General features: G+C 32.3%; 1 protein-coding gene across 1 annotated transcript in view; it reads right to left on the bottom strand.

Annotated features, from left to right (window-relative positions):
- The window catches only part of LOC105362104 (uncharacterized), a 216,218-nt gene extending 206,439 nt beyond the window's left edge, over nucleotides 1–9,779 (bottom strand). Inside the window, exon 1 of the mRNA XM_011499454.1 lies at nucleotides 9,280–9,779. Coding sequence (XP_011497756.1) covers nucleotides 9,280–9,514 — 235 coding nt within the window. The 5' untranslated portion in view covers nucleotides 9,515–9,779. The remainder of the gene's footprint in view (nucleotides 1–9,279) is intronic.
- Nucleotides 9,780–21,150: the final 11,371 nt, after the last annotated feature.

Below are 21,150 nucleotides of genomic sequence, written 5' to 3'. Positions count from 1 at the left end.
ATATAATACTTCATAAAAAAAAAACCATAAATCATTATAACTCTATTATCAATATTTTTTAATATAAACAGTATAGAACAGTAATTTATTATTTTGAACAAGACATAATGTAATTAATCACGTCATTCTATAATTACGCTGTAGTAAAAAATAAGCTCCTGAATTTCTTCTTCGACTTATCAGAGGAAAAAGTTATAATTTCACTTCGTATTAAACTTGGCGTGATACGGCGAGGCAGACAGTCATGATCATCGACCGGAAGAAAATGGCCATTAATGATAATGACACAAGCAATAATCCATGGTCATTCAAATTCTAGAAATGCTAACTCTGACCGTAATGAAATATCAAAAAGTACAGACAAATAAAAATGAGCTATGAAAAAGCATTATACGTAACAAACCACCGAGCCTTCCAAACTAAACCGAAGTACGGATCCCAGAAGTGTATGTAGGCACACACGCGTGTGTTTGCGCGCGTGTGTGTGTGTGTGTGTGTGTGTGTGTGTGCGCGCGCGCGCTCGTCAGAGTGTGTGTTTCTTCCTGAGCGCATGCGCGCATGTGCGTATGCCTGTGTATGAGCATGCTCACGATGTATGACAATTAATTATCCTCCTTTCGTATAACCACAGTAAGACAGCAACGATTTTTCTTCATTGGCGACAACACTTATCATGCAACTCGAACTGGTAGCGAAAGAAAAAGAATGAAGGAAAATGATAAAATTAAGAGACGAACAAAATGCGGTCAAAAAAATCAACGGAATTATTAGAAATGAAAGATAAATGACGAGAATAATAGAATTACGAAGTGAGGGAGAGTGAGAGATATAAAAGAGACAGCTAGATGAAGAAAAGAGAAGAGAGGAACAAGGAAATGGTAAAGAAATTGAGAAAGAGAAAAGGCAAACGAGATTCGAAGTTCAACCACAGTGGAAAGTAGACAAAGCGGAAGTGTCGACTACAGGCTAATATATACGGAAGAGGAAAGATGGATAGGGAGAATGAAAGAGCAGAAATTATGGTAAATTCTAATGCATTCTTAATTTCTCCTTATACCCACTTAATTAAGACTATTATCATTGCCATACTTTAAATAAATAAAATTTTCTTTTAATTTTAAAATCATTATATTAAATAATTTTTTAAATAATTATTAACTAACCTTACTTTCCAATGCACCATGTTATCTTTGAATCTTGAATGTCAAATTGATGTAAGTATTTTATAAATCTGCCTGACCTAATCTGATTATAGAGACTCTACTAGCCCTTACGTAAATTATATTAATCCTATTAGTTGAAATTTATTGACATTTTCTGTCTTTTCCATACACAGTGATAACCAGCATTTAAACAATTTTTTATGCTTTCTATTTTCGAAAAATCAATTGTTTCATTTGCACGTTAATTTTCAGTTAAAAGTTTTCAGTGTTTCGTATTTAATAAAATGTTTATACATTCGATGGTAAAGCTCTCTTGTAAATTAAAAGCAGTTATTACCTAAAAGCAAAAGATACGAGTTGCCGAAAGATTGCTTAAATTTATTGTGTATTGCAACATTGTTATACATTTCCTCATTGCAATAATCCAATTTGCGAATTCAATTTTATTAGCCGAAGTTAAAGCGTGTAATGAGCTAAAGATTAATCGATAGCATTAACGATGATTGAAGGCGCTGTCTATACTTTTTCTTCCACGCCAAAATCAACGGACAGAAAGAGTAACGAAGCAATCGAGGAAAAGAAATCGGTAACCTCTTGCGCAGATGCACGCCACACACACACATGTATCACAATATCTATCAATATTGTTTCATAATATTGCGTGGCCATTCGTCAATGTTCTTACACTGTCCGTAAATCTCGTCGAAGCAGTTGTAGCAAAGAAGCCGGCCAAAGCTCTGCTAGTTACACACTCTCGCGCTCACACACATACATACCCATACACACGCGCGCGCGCGCGCGTAAACAAACAAACCAACAAAGCGTATTATAACGTTATCCAAGGGGAGCTAGTGCCGCTGATCGTTTTATTTAATGCCGCAGTCATTAGTCACCATCAGCTCCCCTCAACGCACCATTGGACAAGAGCTCGTCGTTATACTCAGGCATCTCGCACTCTTCTTCATCTTCATCAACATCTTCTTCATCTTTCTCCTCATCCTCATCCTCTTTCTCTTTCTCTTTCTCTTCACCCATCTTTCGCATCCCCATTCTCCTCATTCTACTCTCCATCTCCGCCTCCTACTGCCCCTCATGCTACATCCCATCCTCTTCGGTCTCCGTTAGCCACGACCTCATCATCGATTTTCTCAACTACCCCGTGGATTTCTCAATTGAGCACGAGAGCGTGGAACATCGAGGTGCGCGGTCGCGGCTCTAATGGCAACGATAATAAGAGACTCGTTAACTTACCTCCTCCCATCTAACCGTATACGTACTCTGTGCAGGTTGAAACAGCTGGTATGGCATCGCTTTTTGTAGCACAAATGTTCGAGCAATTTATTTGAGATTTCGGTGTATATTGTGAACAAGGTTAAGGAGAACTTTATGAGGTATAGTTTTTATGAAAAATAAAGAGCTAATTCGTTAATTATATCGACGGATATCATCGTATAATCATGGCAAAACTTTGATTTAAGTAGTCGTGTAATTATTTTAATTAAGTGAAAGATACAACGTTTGGTGCTTAAAGTGCATTTTTTAAATAATTTAAGAACTCGTGCGAACGAACTCTGCCAAGTGTACCATCCTTATGAAATAACTCAATGGATGTCTGTTGATTTAGATGGCTTATTAATGAAAGCCCGGTACATTTTATAATCCAACGACAATACTCAAGAGAAATACAAACGCTAAGTTTATTATTATTTAAAAAGATGCGCGTGTATCTTCTTTAAGGGAGAATTGAAATGCATAACGAATTTTTGAAAATTGAAAAATAAGAAAAATTAGAGGCATCAAAATAGACGTGAGCTGACAAATGTAAAGCTTAATATTAGAATTCTCATAATCTAAACGATGCAAAGAAAATCCATGTAGGATATGTGAATTAATAATATATAAAGGTCTTTCGTTACCCTTAAAGAAGAAAACGGAAACGAAAAACCGTATCTATTAAAATATTGGGGAAAGTTCAGCTTGTTAAAATAAAAAAGTACTTTAAAAATAGAAAAATTATAAGAATTAAATTTATATATTCCACAATATTAAATATATTTTAAATTAAGTCTTCGCCATTTATGGGAGTAAAAAGTAAATACTAATTTCGATTTGAATTTTGATGTTCGAATTTGAATTTCTAATTAACTTTTGTATGTATTATACACATTGGATTTTGTTATTTAACTCTAAGCAAAAAGTTGTACTAAAAAGTATACAACTTTTTATTTCTATAGTTGCAACTATCTTCAACGATATTTCAATCAAATTACCATACATTTCGCACACTACTCTGAAAATAATATTAGAATATTGTATTTATTTATAAAAAAATTATGTTCAAAATTTTATGCGGAAGCTCGTCTGTCTGTCTCGAGTGTCTGTTTATTAATTAAAATTTAAGAAAATCAGTTAATCGTTATTTACTTGGCTATAATTTAAATCAAAATGCACGTTTAGTAAAATATTGTCGATTAATGGGACATTAATATCCGATTTAATAATAAATTTTTATATTTACGTTAGAGATATTTCTTTAATTGTATGTGCACATCAGAATCATCTCTATAAAAAATAAAATATTGACGCCCTATATGCGAGACGTTTCCAAAAGATATTTATCAGTCAAAAAGGATTTGTCGACCATTTCTATTATTTAAATTCAAGTAAATTTAACAGGTATCGTTTACCGGATAAAGAACATAATAATAATAATAATAATAATAATAATAATAATAATAATAATAATAACAATAATAATAATATCAAGAATGAAAAATGATAAAGCCAGAGATAACGCGTATACTTCGCCGAAATACTCCCTTTTATTATTTCGAATGAAATAATTCGTGATAAAAATTTTTTCGAATGCTTTATTTATAAAAAAAAATCTATCTACTATGTGCATTGTGTTTATCACCAATCGCGAATAATTCCGTAGAAACTCGATATCAATGTCGATCAATGATATCAAATACAATCGAGCTCTCGCTTTAGATTTAAACTTCCTCGCAACCAAATTTATGAACTGTATTCGTGTCCTCGTATGTATCTTTCCTGAAACACCCATAGGATTTTTCTGGCCGCATTCACCGAATTCCAGATCTCAATATTCCTTAGTCAGTGCAGCTGCTCCTATTTCTACTGTCTTCACTTCCCTCTTCGCATTTCTCGCGGTGTAGCGAGACTTTGTGGGAATAGCGAAGGAAGAATAAAAATAAAAGAAGCAACGGATCAGTACGTATGCTCCATCAAGAAGAATTTCGCATGAGTGGAGAAGAGAGAGAGAGAGAGAGAGATAGAGAGAGAGAGAGAGAGAGAGAGAGAGAGAGAGATAGGGGGGGAGGAGAAACAAAAGGGTCGAAAAGACGGCGAGTGCACGACTGTAGGAATCCACAGTTCTACTTTCTTCGTTGTTTTCCAGGCTGGACTCAAGATCCCCCGAGGAATCCAGAAAAAGGTCGAGACGCGTAACTTTGCGGTTACGCCTTGCCTTATGTCCCTCTGCTCTATCGTCTTCTTTTTTTTCCCGTCAGCGATTCCGAAATCCGTCCTTATTGCACGGAGCATTTTACCGTTTCTGTTTTCCTCTTTCGTCCTTTTTGTCTATCTGAACTAACGGATAAATTTTTGATTAGACGTACGAAAGTAGGCTACTCCCGAGACGTGATCGCTTCATTCACCAAATCAAACGAAATGCAACGAATATTACTTACGATCCTATTTTATTAGTGTATGCGAAACATTATGTTAATCGATTTTTTTTTTGGTTTTTGGTTTTATTTTTCAGTTTCATTTAAACTTTCTCGAAAAATTTAAAATTTATAAAAATTCATAGACTTTGAATATCAACGTCTTTAAATCATTTATATCTGACTTAATATTTTAATGAAATATTTCATATAATTATTTGTTAAAAAATTGTTTTTAAAATATTTTGATTTCTTTAGCTAGTAATTTCACTGAAATTAAAATATTGTACTATTAACAACTATTAAACAAACACACGAGTGAAACTCTACAGAGTACTGTAAAATGTCATTGCAAGCTCAAAGATATAAGCTCAAGCAAATAGGGGAAAATCGATAAATAATTGAAGAATTACAATGAAATTTTATCATACGTTAAAATGAAAATGTTCTTTCATTAATGCTTTATTTAAATAATTAAAGAACTAAGAACTTTCGTTACCTTAAATGTTTAGAAATTTAAATTTTTTAAATTTCTATATCTCACGACTTTTCTTCAAGTAATTTAAACACATAATACGAAATTCCTATTATTTAATTATAATTCGGGTAAAACGTGAACATTTTATAAAATACTTTATCTAAAACTTAATAATGAATAAAAGAAATATTATTATATTAAAAACTTATATATATTTAATGTTATATTAATATTATTTAGACAAACAAATATTTTTATTTTTTTTTTGTATCAAACGTATTATAGGTATTTTCACGAGTCCCAATAGTTTAACATGGAGTTACTAAAATTATGCAATGAATTTCATTCACTGCAGGATATTACTTACTACATCGTACTAGTTTGTAATTTCATGAATTTCGAATTGCCAATGATTATAATGCAAGTTAAAATGTACAATACCAGTAAAAAGCATAAATATTGTTTACGTTTCATTGTTTTTCTCAAAAATCGTCGTATCCAAATAAAAAACAACTAGGGTCGAAATTTTTGATAACCAACGATCGTTTCGAAACTTATTTAAAAGTTCATAACGAGATCGATGTAACGAGGTCAGCGAGATTGTCGGTTACTCCCTAAGTAAAAATAAAATGGAAAAAAAAAGAAGAACTAAAGACAGAAAAATGTCAAATAATACCAAAAATAAAAAAGGAGATAAAAGAAACTAGTAAGAAGGCCCTTGTCTCACCTCATCAAAACAGAAATTTGCTTAGCAATAGATGGGAACTCGGGAGAAGGAAAGAAAAATGAAAATGCGAGTATAAGAGAGACGGTGACAGAGCAGTGGGAGAATATCATCCAGATACCTGTGGGGAGAGCTCATTGAGAAAATAGGGAAAAATAAAGGCTGAAATAAAGGAATGGAGCAAGAACGGTAGAAGAAAGTACGTTTCCTTCTTCGTGACTGCGTTTCAGTGAGGCTATAACGAAGAAGAAGAAGAAGAAGAAGAAGAAGAAGAAGAAGAAGAAGAAGAAGAAGAAGGAGAAGAATAAGAAAAAAAGTTGTAAGAGGAGGAGGAGGAAGACGATGCCGAAAGAAATAAAAAGAAATTGTCATCGGCTGGATAGATGCTGCTACGAGTGAATGAGGTAGACAAAGAAGTAGGTATATTCCTTTTCTTCAACTCGCTTCTCGCCTTCCCTTTACCTAGTGCCGTTGACTTTTCTTTTTATGCCCGCCCTTTGTTTTTACGTTAACTTTCAACGTTGAATGTTTCCTCCGCGTTGCAGTTGTCAAGGCTTCGTAGCACAAGGACGAGGACTACAATATCAGCGACAGCGGCTCATTCTCAGCACGCAAGGGGTATACGTATGGTCTATAGAGGGTCTATAGAGGATGCGCAAGCGTGGGTTTAGCAGTCGGAGCATCATCGTCCTTTTTCTTTAGCATTCTATTTTTGTATTCGCAGCAGAAGTATCCTGCTAGGATCGAGGGCAATACGGAAGGCGATAGGATTTGGACGAGTCACAGTGGAAGTGGTTTAAAGAAGCAAGCTAATTAATTAAGCGTAAGATCTCTAAAGAGCTTTTTTTACATTAACTTCCGCTATTGATAATGTTACTTTCATCGTATACTTTGGAAGCTTTAACTTCCAATTGCTCCCTTATAAAATAAGGGCAACGATAAGAGCGGAAACTCGGCATATTGCCGGGCTAAGCATATTACACTACAGCTCTGCACAATTCCTTTTAATTAATCAAATATATTTTTGGATTACTTTGTAGCAAATAAAACTCCAAAGTGTAACCAATCCATTAAATAAATTAATCGAAATGATGATTAAAGGATAGTGTTTTTCCTCTGATATTTAGCGTCTACCTCTTTTTGTTAAAAATACGACTTTCCAATATTATGCTTTAAAGTAAAAATGCTTAAAAGTAAATACCAAAAGGGCCAAAAGTATTATTAATTAATTATTTAATAAATTATAGATTGGTACAAAGGTGCAGTATATCCCACGATGCAAAATAACAATGATCCTGACATTCGCCCCATTAATTATAATAATTAATCGAACGCCTATCGAGAAACTAATTATCAATCTGAAATTATTAATTATGTTTAAATGCCGATGTGTTTACATGAATTGTGCCAATGCTAAGCATTGTTCTCTTCGTCTTATGAAAAATTATTAGACTGGATATGAATTCCGTATCCACACTGTCCAAGTACTTATGCACATTCGGTGTTTTATCCAAAATAAACTGGAATTTTTTGCAATAATTGTTTCACAAATAATTGGGTTTTATAGGTAATATCGAATTAATGGAAAGTATCATGCGACATGGCTTTTAGGTAAAACTTTTAATTCCAAATCCAATTAATTACCTTAAGATAAATTTGTATATTATTAATTCGTAAAGTGGCCAAACAATTTTTACCCACTAATTTTTTTATGTTACAATTGTAAAAATGATCGATTTTTAAATTATCATAATGACAGATTAATAATTAACGTATAAATAGAGATAAATTTTTCTTTCCAAGTTTAGTAATGTTCACGTATAGAACGTATATTAAAAAAAAAAAAAATATTGTAAGTAAAAAATTAATAAAAATAGGATGAAGTTACGCAACTATAAATATATAATCGATTAAATTTGGTTAAGATTATTTAATTATTATTAAGTTCGGGAATGTAATAATTGCTTTGTGTAATCAATATAAATTTGTAAATGTAAACGAACGTTTAGCGATTAATCTCAAATTCGCAGTTTAATTGATCTAATTTTAATTCTATGCCCAATTGTAACAACTATATTAGTATTGAATTAGGTTTTTCGAAAGACAATACGTTAGTTTTCAAGGTGATTGTATGTTCCTTAATATTAGACATATTGTGACCTATTATTGAATATCTACTTTTTATGATTATTGTTTATTCAATAAAATAAATAAATAAAGTAAATCGTCCAACATTTGGACATATCGCATTACTGTAAGGAAGAAAAAGCAATATTTTTTTATCAAATTCATAGTGTTTTGAAAATTTCGACTCCTTCTTCTATTTTGAGAAAGTTTTTATCTATCAAAAACGTATAAATGTTCATTTACAATTTTTGTTTCATTTTCTAACTTGTAAATTTCTCGTATTGCATTTATCACCCATGTAAATTCAATATTAAGAATTTTTAATTTAAAAAAATGGAATATTGTGGCAGATTAAACAATTACATAAACTCATAGAGCTCCAATTTTCATTAAAAGTCTTTGTTATCTACTTAAATTATTCGTTTTGCGCTTGAATTTTTTTTTCTTTTTCCCTTTTTTTAATTATGCTCGAAAAATATTACACTCTAAAATTATATTTGAATTTCTCGTAAATAATTTAACTGCAGCTAACACATTGACAGAAAGTAGGATAATACATGATTCATGTACGAGCAATCACATTTCCAGCTCTATACAAATCGTATATTGCGATGCTTTCCGAATAATTTTCGCAAATTTATTCGCTGGCCTATATGCAATATAAAGTGTAATAAAATACAACTAATGATCAATTAATAAACAGTACGGAAACTCAACTTATTCAACATTTCAATTTCATGATTTCGTACACTGACATGAAATAGGATATAAGCAGTCGTATTTCCCCTGCCACCTACGACTTGTACACCATTATAGCTTCCGAATTGTTTTAGCGAATTTATCGAAAAACATAAATCCAAGGTTATCTACAAACGAAGCTGCTGGCATTATTAAGTATGCCGAATAATCAAACGATTCGGGGATTAATAATTACAAATGGACAAGTGCGCTACGTTGATCATTTGTGGCCCCGTAAAGCAATGGGGTATCAACGGCCCGAGCAATCGCCCCATCAGTGTCCAATCTGCGGGGTGGGGTGTAGATGCAATAGAGTAAAACCTAAGAGTTATTAAAGACAAACGGAAATGATATACTCACGGGCGGTGAGGTTGGCTGGCTTGATGATCTTCGGACAGGCCCGGAAGAGCCCGAGCTTGAACCTGACACTGACGAGGCCGGCGAGTTGGCGCGGTAGGTAGGGAAGCCGCTCCTCGGTGTGCAGCCAGGCCGGTCCGAGGAGGGCGGCCGTGAGAGCCGCCAGGGCAGCCATGCCACAGAAGAGACCGCACCTCGTCATTCTGGTGCCGCCCCCGCTACCCCCCGTGCAACACATATCTTGGGGACCGGGATTGCTGACCGGGTCCTGTGCGGCCGGTCTCAAGACCAGGACCTCGGCATGCTTCCGGTCGCTCGGATGCTGTCGCGGAGCCTCGCTGCCTCTCCGCCTCGGGCCTCACTCGTCCGCCGGGGGCGAGTCGCGTCACGTGCAACCGCAGCGACGGCTGGAGGATGGGCGCGATGGGGCTGACGCCCTCGTCGTCATTGTCCTCGCTGCCCGCGTCCTTGGCGTCTGCATCGGTCTCGGACCTCGGCTTGTCCCAGTATCTGAAAGCTCGAGGTCTCTTGGAATTTCGCCGCGGGTAGTTCGCGTGACCGCGTTAAACGCTCGCTCACGCCGCGGCACGTGACCCCCTCCACAACACCATCACCCCTCTGTCCCGAATCCCTCTAGCCGGCCACGAGCGCGCAGACACACGAGCACGGACGCGCGCGTGTACCGGTATCCGTCCCTCGGTCTACCCGTGTCTCGCTAACTCGCGTATGCGTGCGCGTGTGCGTATGCGTGTGCCCCCGTGTGCGGGCTTGCGCGTGGGCGCGCACGAATTGGGGGCTGCCGGCAGACTCGATAACTCGAGTCGGTTAACTCGCTTATCGGGCGGCCATTTACCGTGGATTATACGCAACGAGTCCTCTGTGTAATGCGCGTCTGGCAGCGGAATATTATACGATACGAACGTGAAATCTTAGATTCTTAGTTACTAAGGCGGTATGATATATGGCTTGGCTTTCTATCTAATCTATGACTGTGTACTATTCTTATTAGAGAAAATCTGTCAAAATTCTCTGCAAAAGTCCAGTACACCTAGGGATATTAATTTCATAATAAACAGGTTCGTCATTCGATTATTTATCTGCGCTCTTTGTCATTATATCATTTGCCACAACTTTCTTACTTTATGGTAGGACTCTGGATCCGTTCCGTGGAGTCGAGGGAAACGAGAAAAATCGAAATTCGATTTACGATTGATGGAGTCAGGAGAGCACAGTTATAAGTGTAGTAATTGAAAGTATAAATACTAAATTCTCACATTACAAACGACCGACTCGTAGCACTGATGCCTTGTAATTATAAATTACGATTGCAAAAATAAAAATTCATTGAATAAATATTATGTTTGTGAAATCATACAAAACTACGCTGGGAATTATTTGAAATAATATATATATAAAATGATACGACGTCTGCAGCATCCTTTTTATAAAAAAAAAACAGCAATGAACAAGCGAGCATTCACATTGCATATATAATTGATCCTGTTGTTTGTTTATTCGGTATACTCGTGCAAAAACATTGCATCACAATTCAGACGTATATTTCTACCCATCCTCATTTATTTCTTACAATTTATTTATCATTTCGTTAAGAAATTTAAAGTAAAACTCTTGAAAGCGGTAACAACTTAATAACAAATGCAAAATCAAGGGAGGAAAAGAATGCAAAACAAGTAAGAATTATGAATTGTTACTATCGCCAGGAAATGTGAAATCTTTTTATAATAATAATATTATTGAATAATAATAATACTATTAAATAATAATATTATATTTAACGGAAACGGAAAATAAAATGTATGGCTTGATAAAAATATGGATAAAAAAGTTTGATAATATACATGAATCATATTAATTTATATTTATATAAAATAATAATTATATAATCATAATTGTATAACTATTATTTAAAAACATTGCGTTATTTATTCTTTTCTTATTATAATATTTTTTTTATTTTTTTTTTTTTTATTTTATGCAATCATACACACGTAAATGGCTTCAACTATATTACCGTAACAAAATTGTATTAATTTTTGTTATGCTTCATTATGTAGTTATATTGAAAATAAAGGTATTAAAATATTTGAATGCATGGAATCCATTGGATGGAGAAAAATACAACAAGCGTTATTATTTCGATTTTTAACTTTCATTATTTCTTGAGATCTCGAGAAAAAAAGCCACGTATTTAAATCACACGTCACCCGATTTTGAAATCAAATTCCAGTCACATTGGACACAAATCATCTCGCCGATTCAGCCAAAAATGTCTACGAAAACGCATAAATTCTCGGGAGGAAAAAACGGAATAAAAACAGACTAGAGGACTATCGTTGCTCTTCGTCGTTCATCTGTCGCGATCGAAAAACTTTCGTCCGCGTCGTTTTCGCGCAACTTACAAAAACGACAAAAAACACGTGTGGGCGCGCCCGCGCTCGGAAAACCGCCTGCGGTATCACACGAAAAAACTAGAAGCGAATAATAAGGACCATACTAACGGTAAAACTTTGGATGTAGATGCGTACAACGATGGCTTTGGCCTTTGTCCTTTAAGAGTTTGTGTCGTGCGAATACGGGAGGTCGTTTTTTATCTCAGATTTTTTTGTTTTGAAAGCACACGATAGAGTTGGATGCGGATGACGGATATTCTGTGTGAACTTTCTAATAGTTTTAAGTGAACAACATGGCATCTATTTTTTGTTGGATTTATTAATACATAGGGCAGCGAATAATATGTTAGGAATTATATACGATAAAGTAAGGGAAAAAAATTGATTATTTATTAAATGGACCGATACGCATTATGAACTGCAATCGCTCAATAAATGTCAACGTAATCAAATACATAATAGTTAAGTTTCGGAATATAAAAAAGTTTGTATGAAAATGAAATAAAATAATTATTTTTTCTGGTTAATTTTTTTTTTTTTAATTTAATTTTATATTGTGTAAAGTGCAGTGTCGATTGTTGAGAAAAAAAGGAAATTTTAAAATCTTTAGTAAATCCAAAGAAGATTATTAGTGGGCACGTTACAGAAAAATGTATAACAATATTTAATCTACTCGTGAAACTAATTCCTTAATTTCAGATTAAATATGAAATTATACGATGTAACATAAAAATAATAATTATATAAATTCTTCAGAGCAACATATTTCAATAGCATTTTATTTTAAACGTAATTTACCCTTTCTCATTTATCATAATTAATAGGGAACATAAACAAAAAAAGCCTCGTCATTGTTAATTAAATTTTTTGAAAGCAACAATAAAAATGAAAACACACGATTCACTTAGAAAAACATAATTTTAATATACAGTATAGAAAATACAAGATATTTATTGTCCGAACATATTCAAATGCCGTGGTGTAAAAACGATATAATGTTTAAATGTTTTCGGAAACATTTGAGCCATCTAAACGTCAAAGATAATAAAAGCGATTCCAAGGAGTCTACCTTGTGTTCACAAACAACCGAACAAACTATAAAAAGAACAAAAGCCAAAAGAAAAAGGAAACTCGCTTCGTAATTTTCCCTGTAAATCCTACTTTTACTGCCTCGAAATTCGCTTTATCCGTGCTTGCTATGACGATAGCTGCAATCGGAATTAATTTCTTCAAGTGCCACGAAGCGCGTGAAGCCAAAAGTTTTAATGGTTTTTCCCACATAACTAAAAATCTATTAAACGTCGGTGTCTGGTTTTGGAACGACGCATTGACCTAAAAAAAAATAATAATAATAAAATAATAAATTTTTCACACGTCAGGATATATTTTTTAACAAATCTTACTATATTCGTTCTTTAAGCCTTTATCTATGTGTGAAAGTACTTTTATGGGATCAGAGTGCAAAAATATATTACCTAATATATAAGGTTTGTAGCAAATAAATGATAGACTCCTAAATATATATATTATTTAAAAAATACATTTTTATTAACATTTATGTTAAATTATATGAAAGTTAACAAAACCGTTTGGTAACAAGAAAACGGATTTTCAATAGATAGAATTTACAGTGAAAACTGTCGTTCGAACAATCGTGATGCGTTACATGACTGTGAGATTTTTATTAGTATCAGTAATTATTTAATTATATTCTATAAAATTAACTATTCATATATATGTGTTATTTTACTTTATGTAATCTTAAATCTTTAAAACTTTTATATAAGCCTATATATACAATTATTATATTATAGATTCGTTTAAAAACTTAAGGTAAAATAATTTAAGTAACTTTGTTGCTTTAAAAAAAAATTAACACCTCACTAATTATCGATGATGTTGATATAGGTTGATATAGAGACACGATATAATTTTGTAAATGGATTTAAAAGTTAAAAAGTATTATTTTTTATGCACGCATGTACGGAATTTAGTTAGAAAAATATCAGCTACATTGAAAATTATTCAGAACTTGACAGAAGCAACTAATATAATATTTAAATTCTTCAACTACGTATGATATAAATAAATAATTTTACAATAAATAATTTTATGTACCCTATTAAGAAATTTTATTGAATCGTAACTTTAGTAACTTAAGTAGCGATAGCACATAGCATTTTCAGTATATAATTAATGCATAAAAGTCGTTTTAATATTAAATTGATTAAGTGAAACAGATTATAATAATAACTCGAAGGGTAATAATAATTTTACTAATAAAACTAAAAATATATAATAGAGCATTTCGTATGTAATTATTGTTGAAAAATATTTTAAAAAATATATTTTAATACATTTGTTATTTATCTTAACAAGTTGCAAATTATTTTGAATCGCTAATATCAATTCTAAACATTTTATATATAAAAAATATAAAATACAGTTTTCGATATTCAATGTCTACCTTATCCGACGAAAAATACGCACGATCACAAATATTTTTAATTTATTTTTTACGATGAACTATCATTTTCATCAAACAATTATTAAACATTCTTTAACTGTAAAATTTATAAAACAATAACATTTTAATTTTACATAAGTACAATCCGTTCTCGATAATCAAGATAAAATCTTGGAAAAAGCAAAATAACTAATGTTAAAATACTATGTCTTTTATAATTACTCACATTTTCACAATAATTTAAAAAAAATTACAAGCATGTACAGCAAATTTTAGCACATTTGCCTCTCAACTACTGCAACTGGAGTATTCACGCTCCGTCATCTGCAGTCTCGTTCATGCACATAACACACATACGTGCACACAACAATGCATATGCACGTGCACACACGCGCATGCATACTATTCTGTCCATATGCCTACACAGAAATGCGGGCGTATACATACGTATAAAGATATATAACTATATACATACATATATATGTATGTATATATATATATATATATATATATACATACATATATATGTATGTATATATATATATATATATATACGGTCACTCCGTTATTCTTTTTCATGCATTCTCTTTTATTACCTTTTGTTGTAGATAAAATTTATTATACGCGAAAGAAAAATATTGTTATTACAAGATTCTAAATTTCAATTGCGAATGAAATTGATAAATTTCATTCTTTAAATATATCCCAATTAGACTAAATAATTATTATTCTATGTGAATATGAATATTTATACAAAACTTGGTCTGCGATTTAATTAATTTTTATGCCATTTATTGCATCTGCATAATTTATCACTTAAATACTTTAAAATTCAATTGTAATAAAATTCCTTTGGTGTACATTTATCTGGTAAAGATTAGAGTATCAATTTAGTTTAATTTATTGTAATATATTTTTTGTGAAACGTTCACAGAAGAAACGTGCAACTTAATATTTTTTTCATTACAAGTTTTTTTATATTTAAAGTCTTAAAATGTATTAATCTACCTTGTAAACTACTTAAATTTTTAATTTGTTATAAATAATAATCATATATAATTAAGTATATGTAATAATCTTTATTAATTAAATATAACAGCATAATATTTGGTTCTTTCCAATTGATTAATTTAATATTAATTTAATATAAAAATATTTTAAATTATAAACATATAAATATATTTAGTGATGACTATTCAATATATTTTTCATGTCTATTCTTAAGTAATAGAAGACTAAACGCAATATATATTTATTAATTTATCATTTTAATATTGCTGTTTAATTAATATATTCATAATATCTTTGTATTTACGAGGATTTTGCAAATCTCATCTTTTTAATACAATACCAAAATAAATAATGCATATTAATATTGTTGATTTTGAATAGGCTTCTATTCATAAATACGGACGTGCATGTATATTAAAAAATTCACACATACATACGAATATAATACCAAGATTTCTTATAAGATAGAATACAGTTAAGCAGAGCTTATAATCAGTATTTGTGATGCAATAAGATGAGTTAAGGCATGAATTGTGGTCGATTTGAACTTTTAATTACTTAAAACTGGGAAAGAAGTAAAGAAGAATTAAGAGAAGTAGACAATGGGACGAATTCGTACTATAGAATTTTGGCATTGGAATATCGAACTTCACTTTTGTAAGTACTAAATGCAAACGGCATTTTTATTACAAACCAATGCAGAATGTCAAATAGCCTTATGACTGAAAAACGAAGAGAAACAATGAATTAGCTAAAAAGCGGATTAAGACTTTTTTTGGTTCTATATTTATATATCTATATATATATATATATATATATATATATTTAAACCGAATTATTATGAATGATGAATTTAATAAACGCAATGAAATTGTAATAATATAGTAGTAAGAAAAACTTGATAAATGTACGTTTGCATTATTTTTTATTTGCTTATGTCTAAAGATCTTCGATATATTCAAGGGATTAGTCATAAGTAAAATGGATTCGCTAGAAAATATTTTCTTGTTACTGTAATTAATATATCATGATACTTTATGTGTTTATTATCATTTCTAAATTATATTATTAAATTAGGTAAAACTTGAATAATAAGGTTACCAAGTAAAATAAAGTTTTGTATATGAAGAAAATCTAAAATATTATTTAAATTTGCATAATTGGATACATAATTGTTGAAAATCTACTGTTCAGAAATTATATAAATCTTGTATATTTGTTTGTAATGAATTTGTAATTAATATTTCAATAGTCTTATATCACCTTAAGTTATTTTCTCTATAATTAAAACTAAAAATGACTGGATCCAAGTTTAAAATTTTAAATAATAGAGCAAAAATTAAAGATTCCATTATTTTATATAAAGTAAGACTTATAATGGCATTCTCATTCGTATAGTTTTACCGCTCGTATACTTTTGTAGATGATACATAAGGGATGTAAGAGCTATACTTTTATTATCGATAGACTGTTTCCGAGACGAAAAATATTAAATTGCAGCCCCAGTAAAAAAAAATTATTCACCAAAGTTCCCAGGCTAGTTAGTTTATTTTTTAGTTATGTTTGATCTTGTTTTAAAAATGGCATATGAAATCCTCTATTAATGGAATATTCATAACGCATAGGAACTACAGAAAAAAATGTCACAATAATATAATTTCTATTTTATAATCAGAGTACGTATAAAATAAAATACAAAGACATATTACTAATTATTGTATTATGCATGTGGATTGATAGCAGGATATTTCTGGATTGAGTTAACTACATATATATTATAAATTTCATTATCTAAGATTTCAATATCACAATATTAATGTCTTCTAAAGTATTATAACATTAAATCTAATGGTAAGATGTCTTTGCATGCGCACGCATCAATATCTTTATATTTATTTATTATATTCTCAGGTACATTAATTCCAAATATTAATGTCAATATGTCAATATAATGAAAATTACTATAACTAAATAGCGCTAACAAATTCCAATACACTTTTTATCTTCAGCCAAAGAATTTACGAATTTTATAATTGTAGTACTTAAGGCACTGTATATAGTATTGAATGTAAGGTATCCATTAAATTTTATGATTATAACTTCAATCTGACATAAACTCAAATACTTATTTTTAATTCAATATAAACGCGTTTGATATATTTTATCTCGTAATTTGATTTAATAAAATTCAAAGATTTTCATGAGAAACAATTGGCAAAAAGTATTTGAAAACAATTTTCTTTAATTCTACCTTTAATTAGAAACTACGACAACAGAAGCTTTTCGAATTTAACCAACACTCATTTTCAATATTCCATTCTATTTTACAAAATTTAAATTCATCTTTAAAAAACTAAAAATTTAATATTTTCTTTTCCATTATTCGCTGTGTGTAATGATAATATTTTTTTTTCAGATATATAACGAAATGATTGTAATTGAGAATTCATTTCATGTCACATTCTACTACCACATTTTAATCCTGATTTTTAATATAATCTGCAAAATCAATCACCTACACCATCTATCAATATCGACGCTTTTCATTTTCTTTTTATCGACAAATTTCATGCATTTTATCGCTACATTAGCAAAAAAAAAAATTTTTATTTTCTGCTCTTAAGCCTACTGCATCGCACATTCTTATAACTCCATTACGATAAATACAAATAAATACATTGTCATAAAATGTTCATGAGTTGACCCTCAGCCAAGAAATACATCATCATACCAAGCATGTTTTACCTTTAATAATAGATAATGAAAGGTTGCTTGCATTATCGGATCATCTATCAAAAATATCTCGTACAATCGGGTTACGTTTCGCGTCCAGCAAATATTCCCTTTCCGCGTTGCGCAAGACCAAATTTCATCATAATTTCACGCGCGACAAAAACCAAAACTCCTCTTAAAAAGCTACCCGTTCTCTCTCTCTCTCTCTCTCTCTCTCTCTCTCTCTCTCTCATCCCTGTCCCTATCACCATCGAACCGTAGAAACGACCCCGCAGGTAGGTGTTGTGCATCAATACTTACCGATCTCCTAAGCCATCACAATCCTCGTCTGCAACGTATCCTCGCCCAGACGATGTGAGCACTTTTCCTCGATCACAATACTCGGAGTCAGATGCGCGCACAGTTCCCAACTGGCCGAGTTAACGGAAGGAAAACGCGCACGTGCTCGCGATCCAAACGCCACGATAGTATCTCCGCTATGCTGGAGGGACGTCGCCGTGCGAGTGCCGGAGGCTTACTGACGCCCGGCGCTGGCTCCGCTCACCCCGAGCCTCGCTTTCATCCCCCTCCCGGCTGAGATCGCAAAGTCATTCCGGCGCTTCGTGAACCGCGACCCCCACCCCGAGGACCGACGACCCCCACGTGCGCCTGTTTCGAGTGCCGCGACCGAGGGGAAAGGATCGCGCCCGGATCTCTCCTTGGCATGACGGGTGTCGCGTGCTCTCGGACCCTTTTGCGTTTCTTACTTTCGTCAATTTCGTCGGAGGCGGCTGGCGGCGACGTAATTCGATGCCGCGTTCTTGATCAAAGGAGCTCGGAGTCGCGTACCAAGCCGGAAGTATCGATGAGAGTGGCGACGAGCTCGGCTCTTCATTAAACTCGGCGTTTGTACATGACTAGTGTAAGATCTAATGTGCCAAGCGTACTTTCAAACTATTGATTGATCATGGTTTGTCTGACCAAATTATTCCAACGAAATCATTTATGGTTTATTTGGAGGAGTGACATTAGATATCGCGAAGGCTCGCTTTTGACAAGCGTATCCGTGCAAGGAGAGGGCAAGTCGATTATTATCATTAATTCACGTAAAGGGCACGTCAGATTAAAGTTGACACGATTGGTAAAAATTTATTTTCCTTTTCACACACACACACACATACAGTCAAATTTATATGCGTGCGCGCGCGCGTGTATGTGCGCGCGTGCGTGTGTGTATTATAATAATTGTTATTACTTATAAATGATAGTGGTTGTTCAACATGCTTAAAAATAATTGCGTTGTAACTAGCAAATCTTGAATTTTAATTATCTTTCTTGAAACCGATGCTGCAATAAATATTGGCAATTATCAATATTTAGAATATATAGAGAATAAGAATGACGGAATTACGAATGTTTCGTATAAAACTATTTTGATAAATGTTTATTACGAATTGCTAATGTTCAGCGAAATTATCTTGGGAATTCAATTAGCGATTGTGTAGTGATTATTGGGAAAATATCTATTTTAATGGAAAATATTAGAGTTTATTGGTATGAATTTGAAATAGTTCGGTGACAACGAACTTCTTCATTAATATCGAGTCTCCTAATTTAGATGAAATTATCGCACGTCAATTACTCATTACATTGCTTGATTTTATTAAGATACATAAAAGTAATCAATTTAATCGGTTAGTTCGATACTGTAGTCTTATAATTAAATAATAAGTTGATTAGACTCATTTAAATATTACATTTATTCTAGCTTAATTACCATAAAACTATCAAATCCCGCGAATTTTCCTATCTATGCAATATCTATGCAACATGAATAGTGAGCGAGTACGACGCTTCTAGAAACTCTAAAAACATCGGCTTGCCAGGAAATAAATTAAAAATTTTCGTCGATCCTCTCATTCCTGTTAAATTTTATATGTCAACTCCTTTTTCGTTACTTTACGTTATACCAGCCACATTTAGGGTTTTAGGGCCCGCATTTCCACGTCGGCTGGCTTCATACCCTCCTTACCCCCTACCACGTCTTCGCTCCATTCTACTACTTCGCCCCCCCCGCCACTCTAATAAACACGAATTCAACTAAACTCGCGCCCTTACTCTTTGCCCAGCCTTTACCGTCTCAGGCAAGGCTACACTCACGAAGAACCCTTTCTTTATGTCTTCATTCCCTTCCAACTCTTTCGCGTCCCCATTGCAGCTGCTGCACCTAATTAATCCAACTTCTGTATTTTATTTATTCATTAATTCAATCCTCATTGTACTCTCATCGATATTGTAATACCTTAAAGTTCAAATAACATGGCCTCAGCTTAGGAGATATAGAGAAAGCGGGCGTTCACGCTTTATTGCCGGAGTAACTTATTTTATTATACTATTATTAGAAAAATGTTACTCCTTTCCTTCTTAGATCTTTCGTTTGTAATGCATTTAATACTTACAGGCAAAGGTCGTTCTATTCTATTGCTAATTAATTGATTGGACATTATTTAGTAATTATACGGCCGTTATACCTTATACAGTCAAAACATAAATAAATAAGAAAAATTTTATTTCTACATTTTTTGAAAAATTTACACTAATCTAAGATGTTTCGTATTTTTTCACAATTTACTAAGGTAATAACAAATAATTCGTCTGAAATTATTTCGTACTACTTTCTTATACCTTATCATTCTCTTATTTACTATAAATATTCATTACAAATTGATGATATTCATTGCCAATACTGTTCATTTATATTACAATGATTACGATGAAATGATTATCAAAATCTTCTGATTTCAGATAATTGTACTTAGAATAATGAAATCGTAACCACCGTAAGACAAATTATTACATAAATATATACGTTCGATCAATATAGACACGAAAAAGTTTAATTTAATATACTTTATAAATCATCAAATTAAGGACTGTGAACCAATTAAGCAATTTTATTAAAGGTGATATTATATTTGGAAAAAACACTATAAATCGAATAAAAATCAATTTCCCGTCATTCCTTTAGCAAATAAAAAAAGTAAAAGAAATGAAGCTTATTAAAGTAAAGGTCTTGGTAAAAACATTTATATAAGAACATGCAATATTCATTTGACAAAAATCAGATTATTTAATATTTTTCAGAGTTGTGTTACAATCGCAGTGCATATTATAATTGAATTAACATTATAGTACAACACATTATAAATATTAATTACGTTCCATGGGTGTAAATTATATTTAAGCTAATCCCATGTAAATTTTCGTCCATTT

This window comes from Ceratosolen solmsi, unplaced genomic scaffold (genome assembly GCF_000503995.2).
Source record: "Ceratosolen solmsi marchali unplaced genomic scaffold, CerSol_1.0 scaffold35, whole genome shotgun sequence".
Classification (NCBI taxonomy): domain Eukaryota; kingdom Metazoa; phylum Arthropoda; class Insecta; order Hymenoptera; family Agaonidae; genus Ceratosolen; species Ceratosolen solmsi.
The sequence above is the reverse complement of the archived record's forward strand: the minus strand, read 5'-3'. Positions and strand labels throughout refer to the sequence as shown.